The sequence below is a fragment of the Amblyomma maculatum genome, chromosome 1 (assembly GCF_055883805.1).
Source record: "Amblyomma maculatum isolate TAMU_Amacu chromosome 1, ASM5588380v1, whole genome shotgun sequence".
Taxonomy (NCBI): Eukaryota; Metazoa; Arthropoda; class Arachnida; order Ixodida; family Ixodidae; genus Amblyomma; species Amblyomma maculatum.
In genome coordinates, this window is record NC_139344.1 from 78,949,449 (window position 1) to 78,968,412 (window position 18,964).

Below are 18,964 nucleotides of genomic sequence, written 5' to 3' on the forward strand. Positions count from 1 at the left end.
TTAAATTCCTTCAACTAGTCCACTGCTTTCAACACGATTCCCCTGTTTTGCGACACAGTCTACCACTGGGCTTCAAATACCATCTTTGTACACAGTAAAGTGTATGTATTGAAATTACTGGCGAGATTAATTAAACACCCCGTAATCATCGTATACTTACTCATCAAGCCATGATGCGTGTGCTAGTCGGCATCTGACCGCAGTGGAACATAGAAGCCTTAGTCAACTGTTCCCAGCGCCACACGAAAAAAGAAAAAGAAAAATACAAAGTAAAGTAAGCAAGCGTAGGCCTATAAGTTTTAATCCCACCTTTTTCTTAACGTTAGTGTGCATGGCACATATGTCAAATGAGTTTACAACATGCCAGGTTAGGGGAATCGTTCTGTACAGTGTACACCATTCAAACGCAGCTTGTTATCCTGATATCCCATTCTGGAATGTGTGCGAACAGTTTTATGGCTTTGCAGCTATAGAAATACTATTTCTACGTTCTGCTAATATTGTTTAAAATTTTAAATTATGGATTCGTTTATCGCCACCTTTTTACCGTCGAGTACACGTTTACATTCCTCCATAGTACCTTATTAAGGAATAGAAAATGGCAAGAGAGCAGCGCAGCGTAACAAACGGTACTTCAATGACAGAGTTTTAGTATCTTGAAAAGTTTGCAACCAAAAAATGCTTGACCACTACAAGTGTGTTTTACTGAGACACTATCACTATCTTCCTCGTACACGTAAAAGGTAACGAGCAACGTTTTCTCATTTGTGTCACTGTCGGTTATTGAAATCGTCAGTTATTGCAAATATTACTGGCCCAATGCGGCACTTCAAAATCATTGTTTACGTTGCTTCAGGCGCTAATATCTGAAATTGAAGCACGCAGAAAACCATTGCACAAATTAGGGTTTAAACTGCAGTCAGTGATACCTGCTTCCTTCTAGCGGTTAGTCTTAGCAGCTTACACAGTTAAAAAAAGCTCAGCCAACTTTCTACGCTAAGAACCACCTCCGAAGAAACATAAATCCATTATCAAAAAGGAGAAATTTTTATATGTTACTTCGGTAGCAAGAAAAAAAAAAGTAATGTCGCGCAGATTAAATAGTTTACTCGATAACGTTCTGTAATTCTGTTGTCGTATTTCTTCAACAATGCTAATGATGTCACTGAGCCGCCAGCCAAAGACTAGCTTCTATGGGAGGACGTTTGTGCCAAAGCATGAAGGCTTCAAACAGCTTTGGATTATTTTGGTCCCCAATAAATAAACATAAATGCACTCAAAACGAAGAGGCAGCTGATTCCAACCTTACCACAGCAATGACAGCAGTAACAGACTACTTCAGCCTTCGTAGAGTATGTTCGCAGGTCGGAGCATTTGTCCATTCGCTAAGCGCGTGGGCTTTGCGCGAGAAAGGCGCAAGCTGCGTAACACGGATCGCCGCGCGACGGTGCTGAACGCGACGGTGCTGAACGCGACGGTGCTGAACGCGACGGTGCTGAACGTGGGCCTATGAAGGCTTCCAGGTGTGGTGCTAACGTTTACAGGCGCTTGTAAACCCTACACGGCTTGTACACCTGCAAAGTGATTTGATGTGTTCGAGGTGAAAACAGAGCGCAGGTATGGCGTCGGCTGATGTCTCATCGCAAGACGCTAAGTCTGAAGCGACCAGCCCCGTGACACGGTCTCCTAAAAAAAAAAAAAAAAAAAGAAAAGGCTAAACTTCTGAGGTCCCGCGGAAAGAAAGAGCAGCATGAACTTGTCCTAGTTAGGTCAGTCTGCACTTTGTTCAAGCTTTCTTTTTTTTTTTTTCACGCCTCTTTTGAAAAAAAAAAAATTGATGAACGCAATGAATAAAATAAATGAAAAAAACAATTCTTTCAGATTTCTTCAATTCACTTCACGTTGACGAAAGAAACCAGGAACTCTCCGACAGCCTCAAAACATTTCACAAGTTTCCTCAAGTAGGCACCATTAAGAACAAAATATTTTTCAATTGCCTTTGTAAACTTTACGACCAAATCGCTTTTTTTGCATCACGCGTTTTACGACGGCTCACTTCCGCGCGAAAACAACCGTGCCTCTTTTGGTTTGACCACCATCCCAGTCCGCAGGCAGCGCGAGAGACAAGACGTCTTTCTGAGAGCAAAATAATGCGAGCGAAAAAAAGATTCAAAGAGCGGGCGAAGCTGCGGACGGGGTACTACGGTAGTTGGCGCGGGTCCGGGGTTTCAGGTTCGGTGCGGTGGCGACATGTGCTGGATGATGATGCCCCCTTGCACGCGCTGGTACTACTTGTGCAGCACCAGGCGCCGGCAGTGGGGAAGCGGGTGCGACCAGTGGCCATCGCGCGAACAGCGCAGCTGCGCCGAGCCTAGAAGGCGGAAGCCCGCGTTGCACTCCACTTTCACCAGCTCGTCGATGTCGTAGTGGAACTTGGAGGGCACCACACGCGCATGCGCAGGATGGCCCGGAAACTCGCAGGCCGGCTTACCTGCGAACATCCACCACGGAGCGGTCGAGCAGCTGCTCTCTCAAAGGGTGATTGGAATGTCCGTATCATCCTTCGGCGAGCACCGCAAAGAGTTGAAAACTCCTAACCTGAGAATCCTTTGCCTTTATTGCTGTCTGTTAGCGCCCTAGCAACGTGAGGCAGTAGTTTGCTTTAATCCGGGCAGTATAATATGCGTAATTGAATAAAACTGACAGACTAATGGTATTAGTTTGGCTTGGTTTGGTTTATGAGGTTTAACGTTCCAATGCGGCTCAGGCTACGAGAGACGCCGTAGAGGACGGATCCAAAAATTTCGACCATCTGCGGTTCTTTAACGTTCACTGACATCGCACAGTACACGGGCCCTTGCTTTCCGCCTCCATCGAAAAGCGGCCGCCGAGGCCGGGATTTGATTCCGCATCCTTGGGCACAGCGGTTGAGCGCCCTAACCACTGCGCCACCGCGGCTAGCCAGTGATGATATTGTCGTGGTATGTCCGCAGCTCACTAGCTGCTTTTCTCTCTGCATGGCTCTAAACGCAAGTACCGCTACAAGAGTAGCGCTACGTGTTTGCAACTGATTTTTGTTTGTTTGAATCAAAAGAGCATTACACTGATTCTCATTTATAATAAAAACGCCCAAGTCTACAACAAACAGGAGTTCGCGACAAGTACATAATGACCGAAAAGCTTCCTGGCGGACACGCCCGCTGCTGAACAATATGAAAATTAATGAAACAAATCGGGGGAATTTGCGCGTCGCTGGCAGGCATCAGTAAAACTTTAGAGGCAGTGTGCTACTCATCCGGTGGTAATGCAATAACGTGCGAATCATGAAAAAGTGCAACTTCACCTATTTATATTCTAGATACTGGCTTCCGATGAGCGCTTAATCAAAGGGTTAACTGGACATTTACTGAGATGATAGTGTCGACAGGCAGCAAATTATTGCCCAAGAGAGATTTTATTGTGGCCTTCCTCTTGCTGGTCTATACACTAGTTTTGTACAAAACACTAGAACAGGCAGAGAAAAAAAAAAGTATTAAGTACCGTTTTCCCCATCTAGAAGGACAGCTTAGCAACTAATTCCATCTGTGGTATATTTTTTTTTTTGTCAGCCGCGTGCTAAATAATCGTAAATTTAGTCATGCCAATAATTTTCTTGCTAATGACCAGCAATTTATAAATATTATTGTATAAATACATAAATATTTATTGTGTGAATAAATAAATGAATAAAAAAGTTGCGAAACTGAAGCACTAAGACTGTGTCCCTGTAGCCCAAGCATCTTGTGGAGCACGACTTTATCGTAGAAGCAGCAAACAGTTTATCTGCTAAAGCAGAATAAGTTAGCGGACTCTGAGTGCGAAAGGACAAGTGCAGAAGGTTAGAGCCTAGCGAAATCATCCAATGCTTGTAGGGAAATACATATGATCATACTCTATTTGACATGAAAATTAGCTGCGCACATCTCACATGTAAGAAAAAAGGGCGTGAAAAAAAAAAAGAGCGCTAAAGTTTACACAGCACACGCAGTAATGGCTTACATTTCGGCAGGTTGTTGGACCAAGTGCCGTTGGCTTGGCAGACGCTGACCGACTCTCCAATGAGAACGTAGCCCGCGTTGCACGTATAGTGGACGCTGTCGCCGGGATATTGCCGACCTCCGTACAGCACGCGACCGTGCGCAGGCGGAAGCGGACTGCGGCAACGGATGGCTGCGGACAGAAAGTAAGCAAATAAAGTAGTAGTAGTAGTAGTAAGTGGTTTTATTATTATAAAATAAAATAAAAATGATAAAGGAAGGAAAAAGATTTTTTTGCCTGCCCCGGTATCCGCTTTCGAAATGAGCTGGAGCACCTGAACAAAGGCGGCGGAAACAAAGGGATAGCAAGGAGACAGGTAGGAGAAATCAAAGAGGTGAGCGAAAGGGATAAAGGACAGTTTAGATTAAAGGGTAAAGGAGCATAATACAATGTTGTACATTCCACAGTATGAGTTTGTTTGAGGTCCGCCCGTGATTGTCTTAGCACGCTGGAGCACTCGACACTGCAGACAAGCCTCCACAGTGTGCAATACGTCGGCGTGGAGCCACCGGCGCTGAGGATATTGTTCTCTCTCTCTCTGCCCATCTCCCTGTGTATTGACTTGGTCGTCCGGAAGCGCCACTTGCGTTTTCGGTGGAAGAAAATGCCACACGCATTCTTTTTATACAGTGCGACATTTCCACGAGAGGGGATCACCCGAACCGCCTAGGTTCTGGATCTGACAAGAACGTAACGTGGGACTGACAAGGCCTTTCAAACATGACCGTGATAAATCCAGATAAAGTAATTACGAACTCGAAACTCGGCATGCCAGTGTACCGCGCCAAGCGGTGCTGAAAACATTGGAAAGAAACGTGGCCACCTCGCATCGTCATCTGGCCGGCGTGTTTTGACTGCGTAAACTCACCGTTGACGCAAGATGAAAGCCGTTGTCGTACGCAGGGGGCTTTTTCTTAACTTCCAGTAAAGCTACGAAAGGTTAACACGGCATAACAGAAATTAAAGAAAATCTCAACAAATGCTGTTCGAGGGGTGGCAAGCTTATTCGAACCAACTCATCCGCATCGTTGTAGCCGCATGGGCTCAAGGACTGCAGTTAAACCTGCCCAGAAAAGATCCAGTCCAGAACACATCAATTTTACAGCCTCGCTTTGAGCCTCGAAGCTCGAGTTTGGCGCTGCAGTTTGCTTCTGCCAAAACACAGACACCATAGACGACGCGATGAAGACGAACAAGCAGAATGAGAAAACGACGCAGTACTCCTGAAGGAAGAATATTTTCTTCGATCTATAAACGTTTTTTTTTTTTTTTTTATTCTCCTCCTCTGTCGTCTTCCCTTCTCGGCAGTCTCTATGTGCTGCTGCCGAATTAAACATGTTGCGCCGACTACCCCTGCAATTCGTCTCGTGCTGCAGCTTTCTTTCTTGGCGCATCCGTGTTGAAACATGTTATTCTTGTTTGTACTTCTCTTTGCATGTTTCGCTGTCTTCTAATGGAATGAGAAGACAGTCTACGCAGCAATTCCTATAGGAGCCTGCAGACGCTTTAACCGACACTACGAATGCTGAGCGAGCAAAAAACGTCTAAATCGGCTTTAGAGCTGAATCGGCTCAGCACTCCAAGATCGACACAGCATTAGTCTTTATTTTTGTCAATACTTTTTCTAACCTCGCAGTTTTTATTCTCCTTTTTTGTCTGTGTGCCTGAGCAACATTGGCAAGGTATCACCTGCGCTGAGAGAAAGCGGTCTCTTTGTATGCCTCCTTCAGCGTTTCACAGACTAAGGTGGCGAATGTTCTCTCTTTGTTATTGTCGACAAGAGTTTTTAGCATAAGCAAGTGTCACTCTTCTTTACTTGCCTCAAGAGAGCATTGGTCTCCACATGTGAAGATGAACAGGTTTGCTGGTGCTGTGCTATTTTTTTTCGTCATCTCCGCCCTTCAGAATTCTTTTATCGCCACCACATAAAAAAAAAAAAAAAAAAAAAGTTTTTTCCAGAATCGCTCTCAAATCATGTTCAGGCTCAAATATTCTCCGTATTGTTTACACAAGTAGAGACTTGAAACTCAGTGGTTAGGTTCAATAACAGCGGCTACTCAGCATTTCGCTTACTGACATTTTATCCTTAATGCAGTCATGGTGACAACTGCATGTTCGTTTAGAACTAAGCTGGGACACCACAAAGCAAGCTGTTGACATTACACTTTATTTTGTATTGTGACTCCTCGTGACGGTGTGTTACGTGCGCTCAGTAGCATAACAAAATGAATTTATAATGTGATTAATTAGAGTTTATCAAACAACGATTACTACCTCAAACTCTGATTTATTTTATTAAATGTCGCATTACCACGCACCCGAGACACCCCCACTGGACAGTGCAAGACCAGCCTAGAACAGCTCTCACGTTTTTCTTTTTTTCTGGATTTATAAAATCGCACAGCGTTGGGCGCTTCGATTTAATAACTGAGGTTGTTACCCGGCTTTTAGGCGCGCTAACATTTGACCCACCACTTCTGTAAACAGACTACTGCGATGAAACCTGGGTGCCGAATTCGAGCGCTTTTGTTTTACGTTGCCTAAGATCACCACCGAAACGGCAAAACAAGGCGAAATATGAAGCACTAAATGCATAAAACTTTCCTCGCGTACCAGCGCTACATTACTCAAGGCGTGCAATGGTTACATCCAAATAGAAATCGTGAAATGCGCCGACAGAGAAGTTGTGTGAATCTCGCTGCTTAAGTTGCTAGTATTCATCGCCGTATCCGATGCTTTAACATAAAGTCTATACGTGGAAGTTGCACGAGAACTGCCGTAGAGCTTCGTGCGTCTCTTTTGAGCTTTGAGATCCATGGAGACAAAGTAGATCAATATTAGAGGGCAAGATGAAGGTATTGTTACAATAGGTTATATGGGCATGATATAGGCCAGGTGAGAGTAGGGTCGCAACGCAACTGCCCAGGTAGGGAGCACCAGTGTCGTACTCCCAACCTGCTATGAAAATCCGCTATCGCTTGCTACACATAATATGCATATAAATAAAGACACTTCTTGGCATCAGGGTAAAAACAATCTCGACCCTTCTGACGATAACTGAGAAACGTGTTCAGCGTCCAATTATTGCACCCGGAACACAAATTTTCGGCGACTAAACATGCTGCACACGTTGAATAGCAGAGCCTTACGCGAAAGCCAGAAAAGTACGCTGTAAGCCGTTTCTTTCGGCTCAAAACAAAAATGGCTCGTTGCCGGGAGCACACATAGAATCTTTGTCAGGTGTGCCTTCTTTCTTGTCCGCTGCGTTTTGCGTTGTTTCCTCAAAAATAGGCTCCCAACGAGCTGCGCTTTCTGTGTTGTTTTGTAGGAAAAGTGTGCTCTGCGCCCCTCCGGACTGAGAGAGTTACGCTTTGTATCGGTGGCGTTGGGTGGTCTCTCATTCTTTCAGATAAGAACGTCTTGCAAAGACAGAGCCTAATAACCATGCCATGCAAATGAAGCTAAAACATAAATAACCCTTCCTAGTCTATCCTGTATATTCTCGGCAGTATTTTCTGTAGAGAGCACGACAGTAAAACTTTTTCAGTACAAACGGTGACGCTTTCTTGAAGAGGTTATTTCTTGAAAAGAGACTTCGTTAAGCGTTCAGAACAGTCAAAGAACGTTCACGGCATAAAATCTGCATACGCGTTACCGATTGATGAACGCAGTTTGCAACGAATACTTTGCGAGCTCACGAGCAATGAACCCGGCCAGTGAGACAATCTTTACACATGCGCCAGTCCACAAACTAGCGCTTATTTTGCTGCGGATTCGCACAACGCGGGGAAGTGCAAGTGTTGCATCGTACCTCACACTCGTGTCGCAAGATCCGCCAAAATGGATGTCCGAAACCCGAAGCGTAGACGGACCTGTCGGGGTTAATTTTTTGTTCTTTTTTTAAAAGCAGAAATGCATTTCACGGCTACATTTTCAGCTTCCTTTGTTTGTCCGTCCATGCTGCGAGAAAATTACAAATTCAACTAGGCCACACAGATTCATGAACAGGTAAATAAATATTCTGTTTAAGGACAAATTTCTACAACTAAGGAAAGTAAATGAGCTGAGAATAAATTTCGGTTAATTTGGGTGGCGTGAGAATAGAGTCCGGGACCACCGGATCGCGAGACGGGAGCGCTACCCAGAGGGCCACGAAGTCTGGTTGGCTTAAGGTGAAAAAAGGTGGACCTTTAACTTTTAGGCAAACATTTATACAGTACGCAGCATACGATAGGTTAACTTTATCATTTTATTAATGCCCAATATACTCGCCAGGCGACCAAAAAGAGACTCCTTTTAAATGTTGCTTTTTGTCGTTCTGGAACGCGCACGGTGTATTTATTTATAATACGTTCTTTGTTATGTTCTAAAAGGCGGTCGTAGCCTATCTCGAGTGTATTCTTTTCTACACTCACGCGAGCTTGCAGTGGCCGCGCATTTTTTTTTTTTCTTCAATGGTGTGTGATTGTTCTTGTGTGTCTAGTAGCTTCGCCGCGTGCACAATATTATTTGTAACTATGTCTCCGCCAACGCTATAGCGTTGTCACTGCTTGCATCCGCCAGGCCTACCTCATCTGGAACAAGTGACACAATTGGATAGTATAAAAAAAACAACAAATGCTTGCGCCAGGATTCGATAACAGCGATGATTCTGAGTCGTGCACTCTATGTCATCCCTGCGGCTATGTGGGTGCTTACAAGTGGCATAAGGAAAATAATGCACAGAGATTTATTTAGTAACAACCTTCTCTGCGCTTCCTTTGCGTATGCAAGCGGGATCCCAACTTTGAACAACACGCATCGATTCCTGCAAGTGCAGCCACAGGTTGGAACACAATTTTTAAACTGTAAGCGGAGAGGCAATCAACTCAGAGACTCAAGATCAACAAAATCATCAATCAACAACAACAACAAGGGTTCCAGTCTCACGCTCGCAGGTAGGCGGTGTATCCGACCAAGACTCGTTCTTCCAGCAGGTGACAAATGGAGGGCCCAGAAGCTTGAAGTTGGGCGGACAGCTGAAGTGGACGCGGATCCCGTAGGTCCTATTTTGGGTGCTCATCCTGAGGTTACCCTGGCTGGGAATGGTCGGGCACTGGATCACTGCGCAACATTCCCCGGCCTAGTGTTTTACTCCGTCCCGCGGATTTCTCGAAAATCAACATGAGTCAGCCGCATCGAAAGGGGAGCGCTGGCTTCGCGTGTTCTAAGTTTTTAAAATTCGAGAAATTAATTCCCCAACTTGAATACGACAAGGTACTTGGAGAAATGCAGTGAAAAATGTCGTGCTGAATCTTGCAGGAATTTACACCTGAAACTCTATTAGCGCGATAACGACAAAGATTTCACGGCGGGTTAGGTGACGTCACGATACTTCATGACGTACCGAGTTGCGCACTCGGGGTTCCCCTTCAAGGTAGGAATTGAACCCACCGGGACCCTTCCCTCCCGTTGTTTCCACTCGCGCTCTTTTCGCTGCGTTTTGCGATCAAAAGTTCGTCTGGCCCGTGATCTAATGTAGAACGGGTGGGCTCGATTCCTGTCCAATAAGGAGCTCCTAGAGTTCGCAGCTCCTGCCGACTCGGCTATGTTATGTGTTCTCGTGACGTCACACAGCCTGCCAACCAATCGGTGCACGGTCATGTCACATGCCAGCTACCACCTGTCAGGGGTATGTTCGTGATTTTTCGCTCATAGCGCCAACGTCTACAGAGCTAACGCTGGGTTTTTCGCTGAACAGGGCCATTACAGTTTTCGCGTTAAAAGACGATTACTTTTGCAAGGTTAGATGAAGGTACCATCCCTAAAAGCAGCGTTTTTATTGAAACAAAGCGGTTTGCGCAGAAACCTGCCATCAAGATTTGTTTTCAAATTTTGGTTCGCGGATGCGGCTTAGTAATAAATTAAGAAGATTTTTTTTTTGTTCATTTCTGCATTGCCTTGTAACATGTATCTCTGTTTCAGGAGGATTTGGAAATCTACTGAAGTATCAGGTGCAAACACAGCACTCCCAGTGGCCAAATGTTCGAACAACTGTGGCCGGAAGAGAAGTCTGCGAGAGAGCACTCACTCACGCGTCAACTAATCCACATATTCATTCGTTCGCTCATTCAACCCCACGCTCTCACCCTCCCCTGCTCGCTCACACTCACCAGCTCACTCACCCAGTCGCTCACTCACTTTATACCCCAGTCACACGGGCAAGTTTAGTGACACTTTCACGAAGTGCACTTACATAGGAAGAGTGACATTTTCGGTGCTCGCTGTCACGCGGCAAAATCAAGTGTCATTTTGAACTGATGGCAGTGCCGATACGGATGTTGCAGCCCTATGTGAAAATTAGTTTGTTTTCACGAAAATACCTTAAAATTCAATTTTATTGCCAGCACAATTACCCCAAGCTGATATTCAGAGTTATTTGTGCATCCTAGTGCGTGGTTTTGACTAAAAAAGCGTCGCGATGTCTCACGGACATGCTAGCTTGACAGCGCTTTTCGCTAACGTACAGTCGTGAGCAAAAGTGGTATACAACACTCAGCGGGTGGCGGAGCTCGAGAAAACTGCATGTCATTTTTATATAGCGACAACTATCCATGCTCGAGACAATAGTGGTAGTCCCTCAATTTGTCCACGTACGTGTGCCGATGTCGCTGTCCCTTACGCTCTCACTAGATGGCATTTCGACGCAGTTTTGCTGAGCTCTGTCACCGGCCGAGTGTTGTATACCACTTTTGCTCACGACTGTACATAGCTACTGCTGTTAACATACAAAACCGTCCTCGTTTGTGCCATATAGTTACACTGCTAGATGCGGTTATCGCGAACCTAGCTTTGCAACATTGGTTTGCATCGTTAATCGAGAAAATGCCGGTAGCGCCTACGTATGAAGCCGGGTCACCGATGTTCGAGAGCGAAAAGTGCATGAGCTGTCTGATTCAGAGCAGCGTGCATTTTTCACACGAAATCATGTCCGACGGCGCCTCTGTGAAGCATAAACTGTCCAGCGGCGCAGCCCCACGTACGGCAGCATCGTCACGTATTCACAGCGTTTGCTTGAAGTGTCGTTGTACACAACGTCGAAAAAGGTCCGGTCCTTGCCGCATCGCGAAAGTAGGCTAGAAGTTCGCAGCGTTCACATCGCCGGATGCTACTAGCTTTCCGCTGTAGTGGCGCCCGTGAGCGCCCGTGGCCGGTAGAGCGCGCGGTGCAAGTAGTGCTTGGCGAACGTAACTCTGACGGAAACGCCTCTCGCGGCGAGCAGCGCACGCGCTGCAGTATACGCTCGCCCACCGCGCGTGCGGAAACAGCTGCAATCCGACTGCGCGAGAATGCTGCTCCATCCTCCGTTAGCAAAGGCAGCCGATTTAGAGCATGGATCTTTGCGTTGTCAATTCCGCAGGCATGAACATTATATTTATCTGTGAATACTGTTTGATACCTTGCTTACACTAGTCATCTGATTGCGGCTGTCACGCGACACGCGTTAACTCCCTCAGGCAGGATACAGCTCTTGTCGGTTACCGAAGGATGTATGCTATGAGTGCAGTTGTATGCAACATCGATCTAAATTTTCTGCCCAAACGTCAACCAAAAATAGGGAGGAAGCATTTTTTTCCCCGTTACGAAGAAAAATGAAGGTGCCCATCCTACGTGTTATAAAACCGACACTCGGACAAATTGCTAGCTAGCAATTTTTAATAATGTAGATACTTTAATAATATAGGCGATCGCTATATAATTACAAACTTTCAAGAAGAAAAAAATATCGTTCAGAACATGTGCCTCGCTCTACGTCTACCCTAAAAGTATGTCTTTGTACCTGCCGCAATTCGTTCCCATTCGAAAGCAAATATACGCTGATTTCACAAAACGCCATACGGGGAAGACTATCTGCTGCAGAACCAGATTTTACCTGAAGCATGCTATTGAGCCCGTCGTACGCGCTCTAAATAACTGGCAAACTTTTGGGGCGAGCCGGGAAATTACGAACAAAAGAAATAGTTTACGAAGGTTTTCCAAATATGCATGTTTATTTCACCTTGCTTGAAAAAGCGCAGCCATTTCATTTACAAATGGACGAGTATACTGATCGTCCCAAAGGATTATTATCCGTCTACTCTAAGGTGAAAATATATACAATGGTGTAAGTGTGTAAAGGAAACTTAATACAGCCTTAGTTTAACTGGAGTGAGCTGAGCGCCAACTTGGGACGTTTCATTTGACGTAAATAAAATGTTAACAATTGACTGCTTCCTCCATTTCACATGCCATTCTCTTTACGTCCAACAATTCCGCCGATGAACATTTTCTATACGTACATAAACACGCCAGACTTGGCTGATTCGTAAATCAAAATTTCATGTCTTGAGTAATACGATAGCCGCACCATGTTCACATTTTAATGTACTATACTTAACACGGTCATATCCAACTACAAATCTTAATCCATAAAACCTCCGCTGAGCACGTGTAGGGGAAAACCACCGTCGAAACTGAGCTAATTTGAACTCAAGAATTTCTCGTGGGCAGTGGGTACGGACTCAGCTGATCACCCCACGTGCAGAATGCAACACACTCTCGCTCTGTTCATTGCACGCCATCGTATACATCAACTTCCATCTGTGTGAAAAGACTTTCGTCAGCGCTGCTCGATCAGTTTAACTACGTTAAAATCGTACCATTTGTGTTGTTCTTGCTGTCCTGCACTCAGCCTCAGGACGTCGGGAGTATTGTGGTGTAGTGACAACGTCCTAGAATTCTCATGTATAAAAACGCTAATTACGCGGCAACTATATACGGCATCGTGGCCTATGCGGCCAGGTACGCGGTTCATCAACAATCCGTTCTCTCAATGGGACCATTCCAGAACTTTCGAATGAGCAGAGACAGAGTTTAGGTTACATTCAGAGACATGTTTTAGCCGAAATCACAGTTAATGCTGAAAGTCGACCATGCATAGCAAGTTCGGGTACTGAACCGTTGAGACATCGAAATTATGCTGCGTCGCCATAAGATAACTAATACGTGCTTAATGGCACTGGCCTTACTAGCCATGCGAGAACACTCTCTAAAAGCAGCCAGAACTGTAAACCCATTTAATACAGGTGTTTATTAGGAGCAAACGCGGCTGCGGGCACATCGTCGGAGGTGAGCAATCTACTGTTTCCAGAGCAGCCGGAAATCACCTCCTTCACGTTATATACGCGTCCTGCTTCTACACAGCGTGTCCCACTTAAATGTCATGTATAAAATAAAAGGACTGATGATTAAAACATCTAAGGCATATATTGCGGCCGGATGCTTGCGATTTCGCGCTACGCTACCCAGCCTCCAACGCAGGCTACGCCGGAACGATCCTGCAAAAATTTCACCGCTGCTCGCAGGGTGGTAGGCTATCGCGATGGCTCCTAGCGAATGCCCGTTGCCTATAGTTTGTTTCACATCAAAGTATCAGCGGGCGGAGCTCTGGCATTGGCCAGCTTGATAGGATATATGGCTAACTAATGGCACTGCCTTACTGTCAACGTTACTGTCTGTCGATAATAAGAAAAAGGTGCGATTCAATTCGACGACGCCTTAGGAGCGGACCTAGCGTATACGTGTACAAGCTTACCGGGTGAGCTGCGCCGCACCGCGCCGCCAGCGTCGATGGCTATAAAGTTGTGAGCAGAAATTTGCTTGTATCGCGGCTATTACTCCTACTAGCGACTCGGTACGGGTCAACGATCCCCAAGAAGGATTCATTTTTGACATTGCATTACTCGATAGCTTATTATTGAATTATTTACAAGAAAAACAAATTCCCGCACACTTTTTTGACGCCGGTGACAGCAGGGCCGGATGTGCCGTAAAGGTGCTGGCTTGGCGCTGGCGGCTTGCGGGAGGAAAGCGGGGCTGCATCCAGCCGGTGCTTGGGCGAAATGCTGCTCTGTCAGGTGACGACTTTCTAAAGATTGAGTTGCAAATAACTCCAACTTTATTGATGCCGCTTGAAATACCGCATACCATCGAAGTGCAGCAGCAGACGAGCGCCTTCGCTTTAGCGCAAGCACTGAGAGCGAGGGTAGCTGTTCAAGTGTACGCCTCGTTTTTAGCTAGTGACAGCTTAAATCTTGTGCCTATTAAAAGAAACGTTCATGAAATTACGATAAAAATTTCAAGACCATTATAATTCTCAAAAAAATTATAAATAATATGTGGATGCCCTGCTGTCGAGGCTACACACTCACCTGCGGGACAAAGTGTAGTGAGTTCGTCAAACTCACTTCGCGCCGCGCGTGTTTAGCAGCGAGTGCAATTAAAGTTCATCGTGTGACAGGATGCGAATGACACTAAAGGTGAGCGTCACTCGTTGAAAGTGAGACACTAAACTTGCCCGTCTGACAAGGGTATTAATCACCCGCTCACCCGATCACAAATTAAGCCGCTCACCCACCAATCCAATCACGCACGAGCACGGGGGAATGCAAATATAAATATTATTTTCGCTCCATCCAGACCACATTGGCCAGCAATGGTGAAAATGACATTCGGTTTTTGGTTGCGCAGCGCCTGAAAGGTGCCTTGCGACGACAGCCAGAGCTGCACGTTGGCGCGCTAGGGACGCACACCCCGTGCACCACGGTCGCCTAGTTCCCGCAAATTGTAAACAGCACTGCTGTGGTTCCCACCTACGCAGTGTGGCGCCTTGTCGGACCAGCGCCCCGAAGGGCTGCAGACGACTTCATCCGACCCGACCAAGTTGTAGCCTTCCATGCAGGCGAACTTGGCCTTGCTGTGCATACGGTTGCCATGGTCGCTGGTGACGCGGTTCTCGTCGCCGTAGCCTTCTATTGGCGGGCAAGTTACGTCTGCGAACACCGTAAAGAAAATATACAGAACATTAACAGAAAGATAAAGGTCGTCTGTCACCTTTAAAAGCATGGTTAACACTCGATGAGCGCTTGCATGTACGTAGAAGAGAAAAAAGCTTCGACATTTGCGGAGTTCCCTCTACGCTATGTTAAAAATAATTTCGGCCAAGAACTCGTGCATACTACACAATGAATGCCGTTGGTATTTCGCCACATAATACTTTTTTTACGGCAGTGTTAATTACCTGAGCGTTGGTTTGTGACGTCCCTCGCCCGCCAATTTGACAAAGGCTTTTGGTTTACTTAAGAGGTCAAAGCAATACACAAATGAAGGATCAAGCAAGAATAAATAGCACTGTTTGAATCAACACTCTGCAGGTAAGGATAAAAATACGGGGCGTCCAGGCAATGAGCCCGTATCAGTAATCTGGGACATCTATGACTGATATTGTTTCCACTAGGCTGCTGACTGCTAAGCCTGATAAATTCCATGCAGCCAGTATTTGATGCACTTGCTTGGTTGCTCTAATGAAAAAACGCAACTATTTTTAGCCTTTATGCGACCAAAAGGGACAAATATGTCAGCGACTAACAATTTTCAGGCGCAGTGAAATCGGGAAAGGAAGCCCAGAACTGCCGCATATATTCAGCCGTTCCAAGGCGATCCCTCGCCATCTTATATAAACCGGAATAATCAATTCGCTGTTTACGAAACGAGAACGAGGCTCACGCGCGAGAAGCAGAGAAAAAAAAATGCAGCAGGCCACCACAGAAGGATCTGGCTTACCCCTGACTCTGACGTGAATCTCGTTGGTCTGTCCTCTAGGCGTCGTGCAAGTGTACGTCCCGGAGTCGTGCTCTTTCGCCTTGTAAATGAGCAGCTCGTAGCGCCACTGTTTCTCGTCAGCGGACAGGATCCAACCCTTGGCGTAGTCTCTAAATGAGCCCAATAAATGTTCCCCACCACGGCTTGTTTGACGTTCAGACTTGTAAAAGAGATAAAAACGGCGGTAAAGCCAGCAAAATAGAAATAAATGTACAAACGTTTTCGTGTTGCTCGACCCGGCCCGCGCAGGGTGAATTTTCAATGAGCCAGCAGTGCGGCACAAACATTACGCGCAGGGCTGGAAGGGGGAGTAAGGGAACGGAGATCTCCTCGCTGCGTCTCCAACCTTTTACATATGCGCACTGGAATTCGGCGGCCCCTTGCACGGCTGTGATTCGGAGCAGGCGGCTCGAGCGAGGGAACGAGTGCCCTTAAAATTCTCCGAAAACGAGCGAACTGGGACTAGCGAGCAAGAAAAAGAAAGGAGGGGGATGGAAGAGATCTCTGAGAAATACGAAAGAAAAGGGGCCGTGCGCTGAGGACGAAAGGGAATGAACATGTAGAGTGCGAGAATTTCGCCTAGAGCATAATGTTTTTCCTACTGTAAAGCGTACTTTCCCACATAAAGGATGTTTATGAGAGGAAGCAATCTTCGGCAAACCGCGAAGAATAATGGTAGTAGAGATTACACAAATGCCTGGTAGATCTCGTTAGCCCTTAGAAAATCTGCACCTGTGTTATAAAGATAATAAAAAGGCCAGATAGTTTCAAAACTGGCAAGTACATCAAAAGTAGTTCGCCAGAAGGCTAATTTTTATTAAGCATTGCTTAATTTGCGGTAGGTTACCTACCCACCAATGGCGTTCCTTGTGCACTTACGCAAGTGACAAACCAAGCATCAAGCCTTTCGGCAACGAGAAAGAAGCAAAATATTAAGCAAGAATAAAATACTGTTTCAAAAGAAAGTCCATTACGCACTACCGTTTCACTAAGGACTGCTGTTCTTGGATAGTATTATAGTACTCTTATAGCCCAGCCCTTTGCGACCACAACAAAGTGCACTCCAGAGAGCATATAAGCGGTGATGTCAGAGACACCGGTACAGGAAGTGTGTATGAGAGCGAAGAGCAGCGGAGAATGTCAACGCTGTAAGAGCGAGACAGAACCCCGCAAACCTAGCCGATGCTTACTTTTTTTTTTTTTTTTTCCGAGCACCGCCCCAAGTGACTGCACACCAAGCCACATTGGCAAAGAGTATCATGTGAGGTCGCTACAAGCTCCCCCCCTCTTTTCCCATTTCGACCTCGCAGCCGACCAGCGGGGAAACACGGACTCCATCGGCTATGACGACGTCCGGGAAAACGACGCTAAAGCCGATCGAATGGCCACTGCTACAGAGGTACATAGTTGGAGCCGCAAGTATTAGGGAAGCCGTATAACTTCCATACGATCCTCAGCAGTCAATACTTTGTAAATCACTCGAGGTTCATAAAAAAGGGCCATACTCAAGTAACGCCATAGATAGTTTTTTTTTTTTTTTTTATTGCATCCCGCGTTCGCACGTATTGCCTATCTTTTTTCCCCAAGAGTGCTGTAACGAGGGAAACGTAGCATGTTTGTGCCCCTCGATGCGAAACGGTACTTTCTTTCTCATGATTTTCCGTCTTGCTGGATGAACGGGGCGGCGAGTCATAACAACTAGACTGATTCAAACAGCAAAGAAACAGAATTTGCAGGCTGGAGAGTGCGAATAGAAGTCTACGTAAATTACCTGCTGAGGCTCAGGTGCTTGCCTGAGACATACTGCAATACTATAGTGCATGTAGAGCAAGAGAGAAGTAACTGCCGCATGGTGTAAGAGTCCAGAGTTTTCTTTGTTGTTGTTACCACATACACCTTACAGAAAAAACTAGGCAGTACGAATGATGTTCAAAAAAAGAGTTGTTGGCAATGTTTGGTTTCCTGCTCTAAAAGCGGCTGCTATTTTGTGTCTTATTTATAGCACTTCATAGCTTCAGCATGCACTGAAACGAAAAGTAGATTGGCACATTAGCGGCAAGCAATAGTGTTAAAAACGCGGAGTCTGCTGAGTGCACTTAAACTCATTATTATCCTCCGCGTAATTTATCTGACGATCTAGACCTATCGCTACAGCTTGAAATAAAACAATGCGCAGCTGCACCTCTTTTGGTCCAATTGCACCAGTACATATATTGTAAACTTTAACTTGTTTACCTCAGCGTTGACTATTGCCCCATTTTTGTGTCAATTTTCAAGAATAACGCTATAATTTTCCACTTTAGGTACTCAATTAAGTATTTTCAATCTGTCGGTGCCCTTTGCAGCGGGTATCGAAATGTGCTCGCGTTCACTTCACCGAAAGTTAACCACTTTCTGTTCTTTTTTTTTTTTTTTTTTTTTTTCAACATCCGCTTCGGTGAGAGTCACGATGGTGATTACTGACTTATTTTTCGCGCCACTAAACCGCGAAAAGGCCGAAGCAGCAAATTTATGTTCGTAAGCCATTGCTGCTGATACCTTGTAGGTGCGTCTCCTCCATTGCTCCGGATTACGCGACAAGTTCGTTCGTTAAGCTCAACCAAAACTTGGCCAACCTAGGCTTAGAAGGGGCGCGGCGCCTCGTAAAAAGGCTGCTCGGCCTGCAGCCTACCTCTGTGAGGTCCAGGCCCACTGTGGATTCCCGCTGAAGCGCTGGTAGAGACAATAGAGATAGACGTTGGTCTCCGGGTACACGACCAGCTCGCCCTCCTCGGAGACTCCGTGGTCACCTTTCTCCACCGAGTACAAGATGGTAGGCGGCACCTGCACTGCGCGGCAGATGCCGCCACACTCCGGACTCACTCGACTCCTTTTCCCGAAACGATAAGCGGCTTGCATAAGTGACACTAGAGCAAGAGAAATGTAATGACTGGGGAACTATACAGTGACTGGTGAACACTATGACTGGTCAACTAGCACGCGTGCCGGTAAACATCCGCTTAGATAGGTGTCCCACCAAACGCGTATCAGAACAAGTTTAATTTCTAGTTTGACCACGTCGAATGTTTAACTGAGCTTCCCGTAATGGGTGAAGGCTGCTTCCAAAGCGATATGTGATCTGAAACTTGAGGTGCCGTTTCAGGTGATATAAACTTCACCATAATTTTCAATGAGTGGTGAAATAACAGAGGAATCTACAGAGTCCAGA

General features: G+C 45.9%; 1 protein-coding gene across 1 annotated transcript in view; it reads right to left on the minus strand.

Annotated features, from left to right (window-relative positions):
- Nucleotides 1-1,764: 1,764 nt before the first annotated feature.
- Nucleotides 1,765-18,964, minus strand: part of LOC146202868 (locomotion-related protein Hikaru genki-like) — a 35,772-nt gene continuing 18,572 nt past the window's right edge. Inside the window, exons 4-9 of the mRNA XM_084585208.1 lie at nt 18,428-18,584; nt 15,718-15,866; nt 14,748-14,927; nt 9,007-9,180; nt 4,039-4,209; nt 1,765-2,491 (exon numbers count right to left, since the gene is read on the minus strand). Coding sequence (XP_084441334.1) covers nt 2,289-2,491; nt 4,039-4,209; nt 9,007-9,180; nt 14,748-14,927; nt 15,718-15,866; nt 18,428-18,584 — 1,034 coding nt within the window. The 3' untranslated portion in view covers nt 1,765-2,288. The remainder of the gene's footprint in view (nt 2,492-4,038; nt 4,210-9,006; nt 9,181-14,747; nt 14,928-15,717; nt 15,867-18,427; nt 18,585-18,964) is intronic.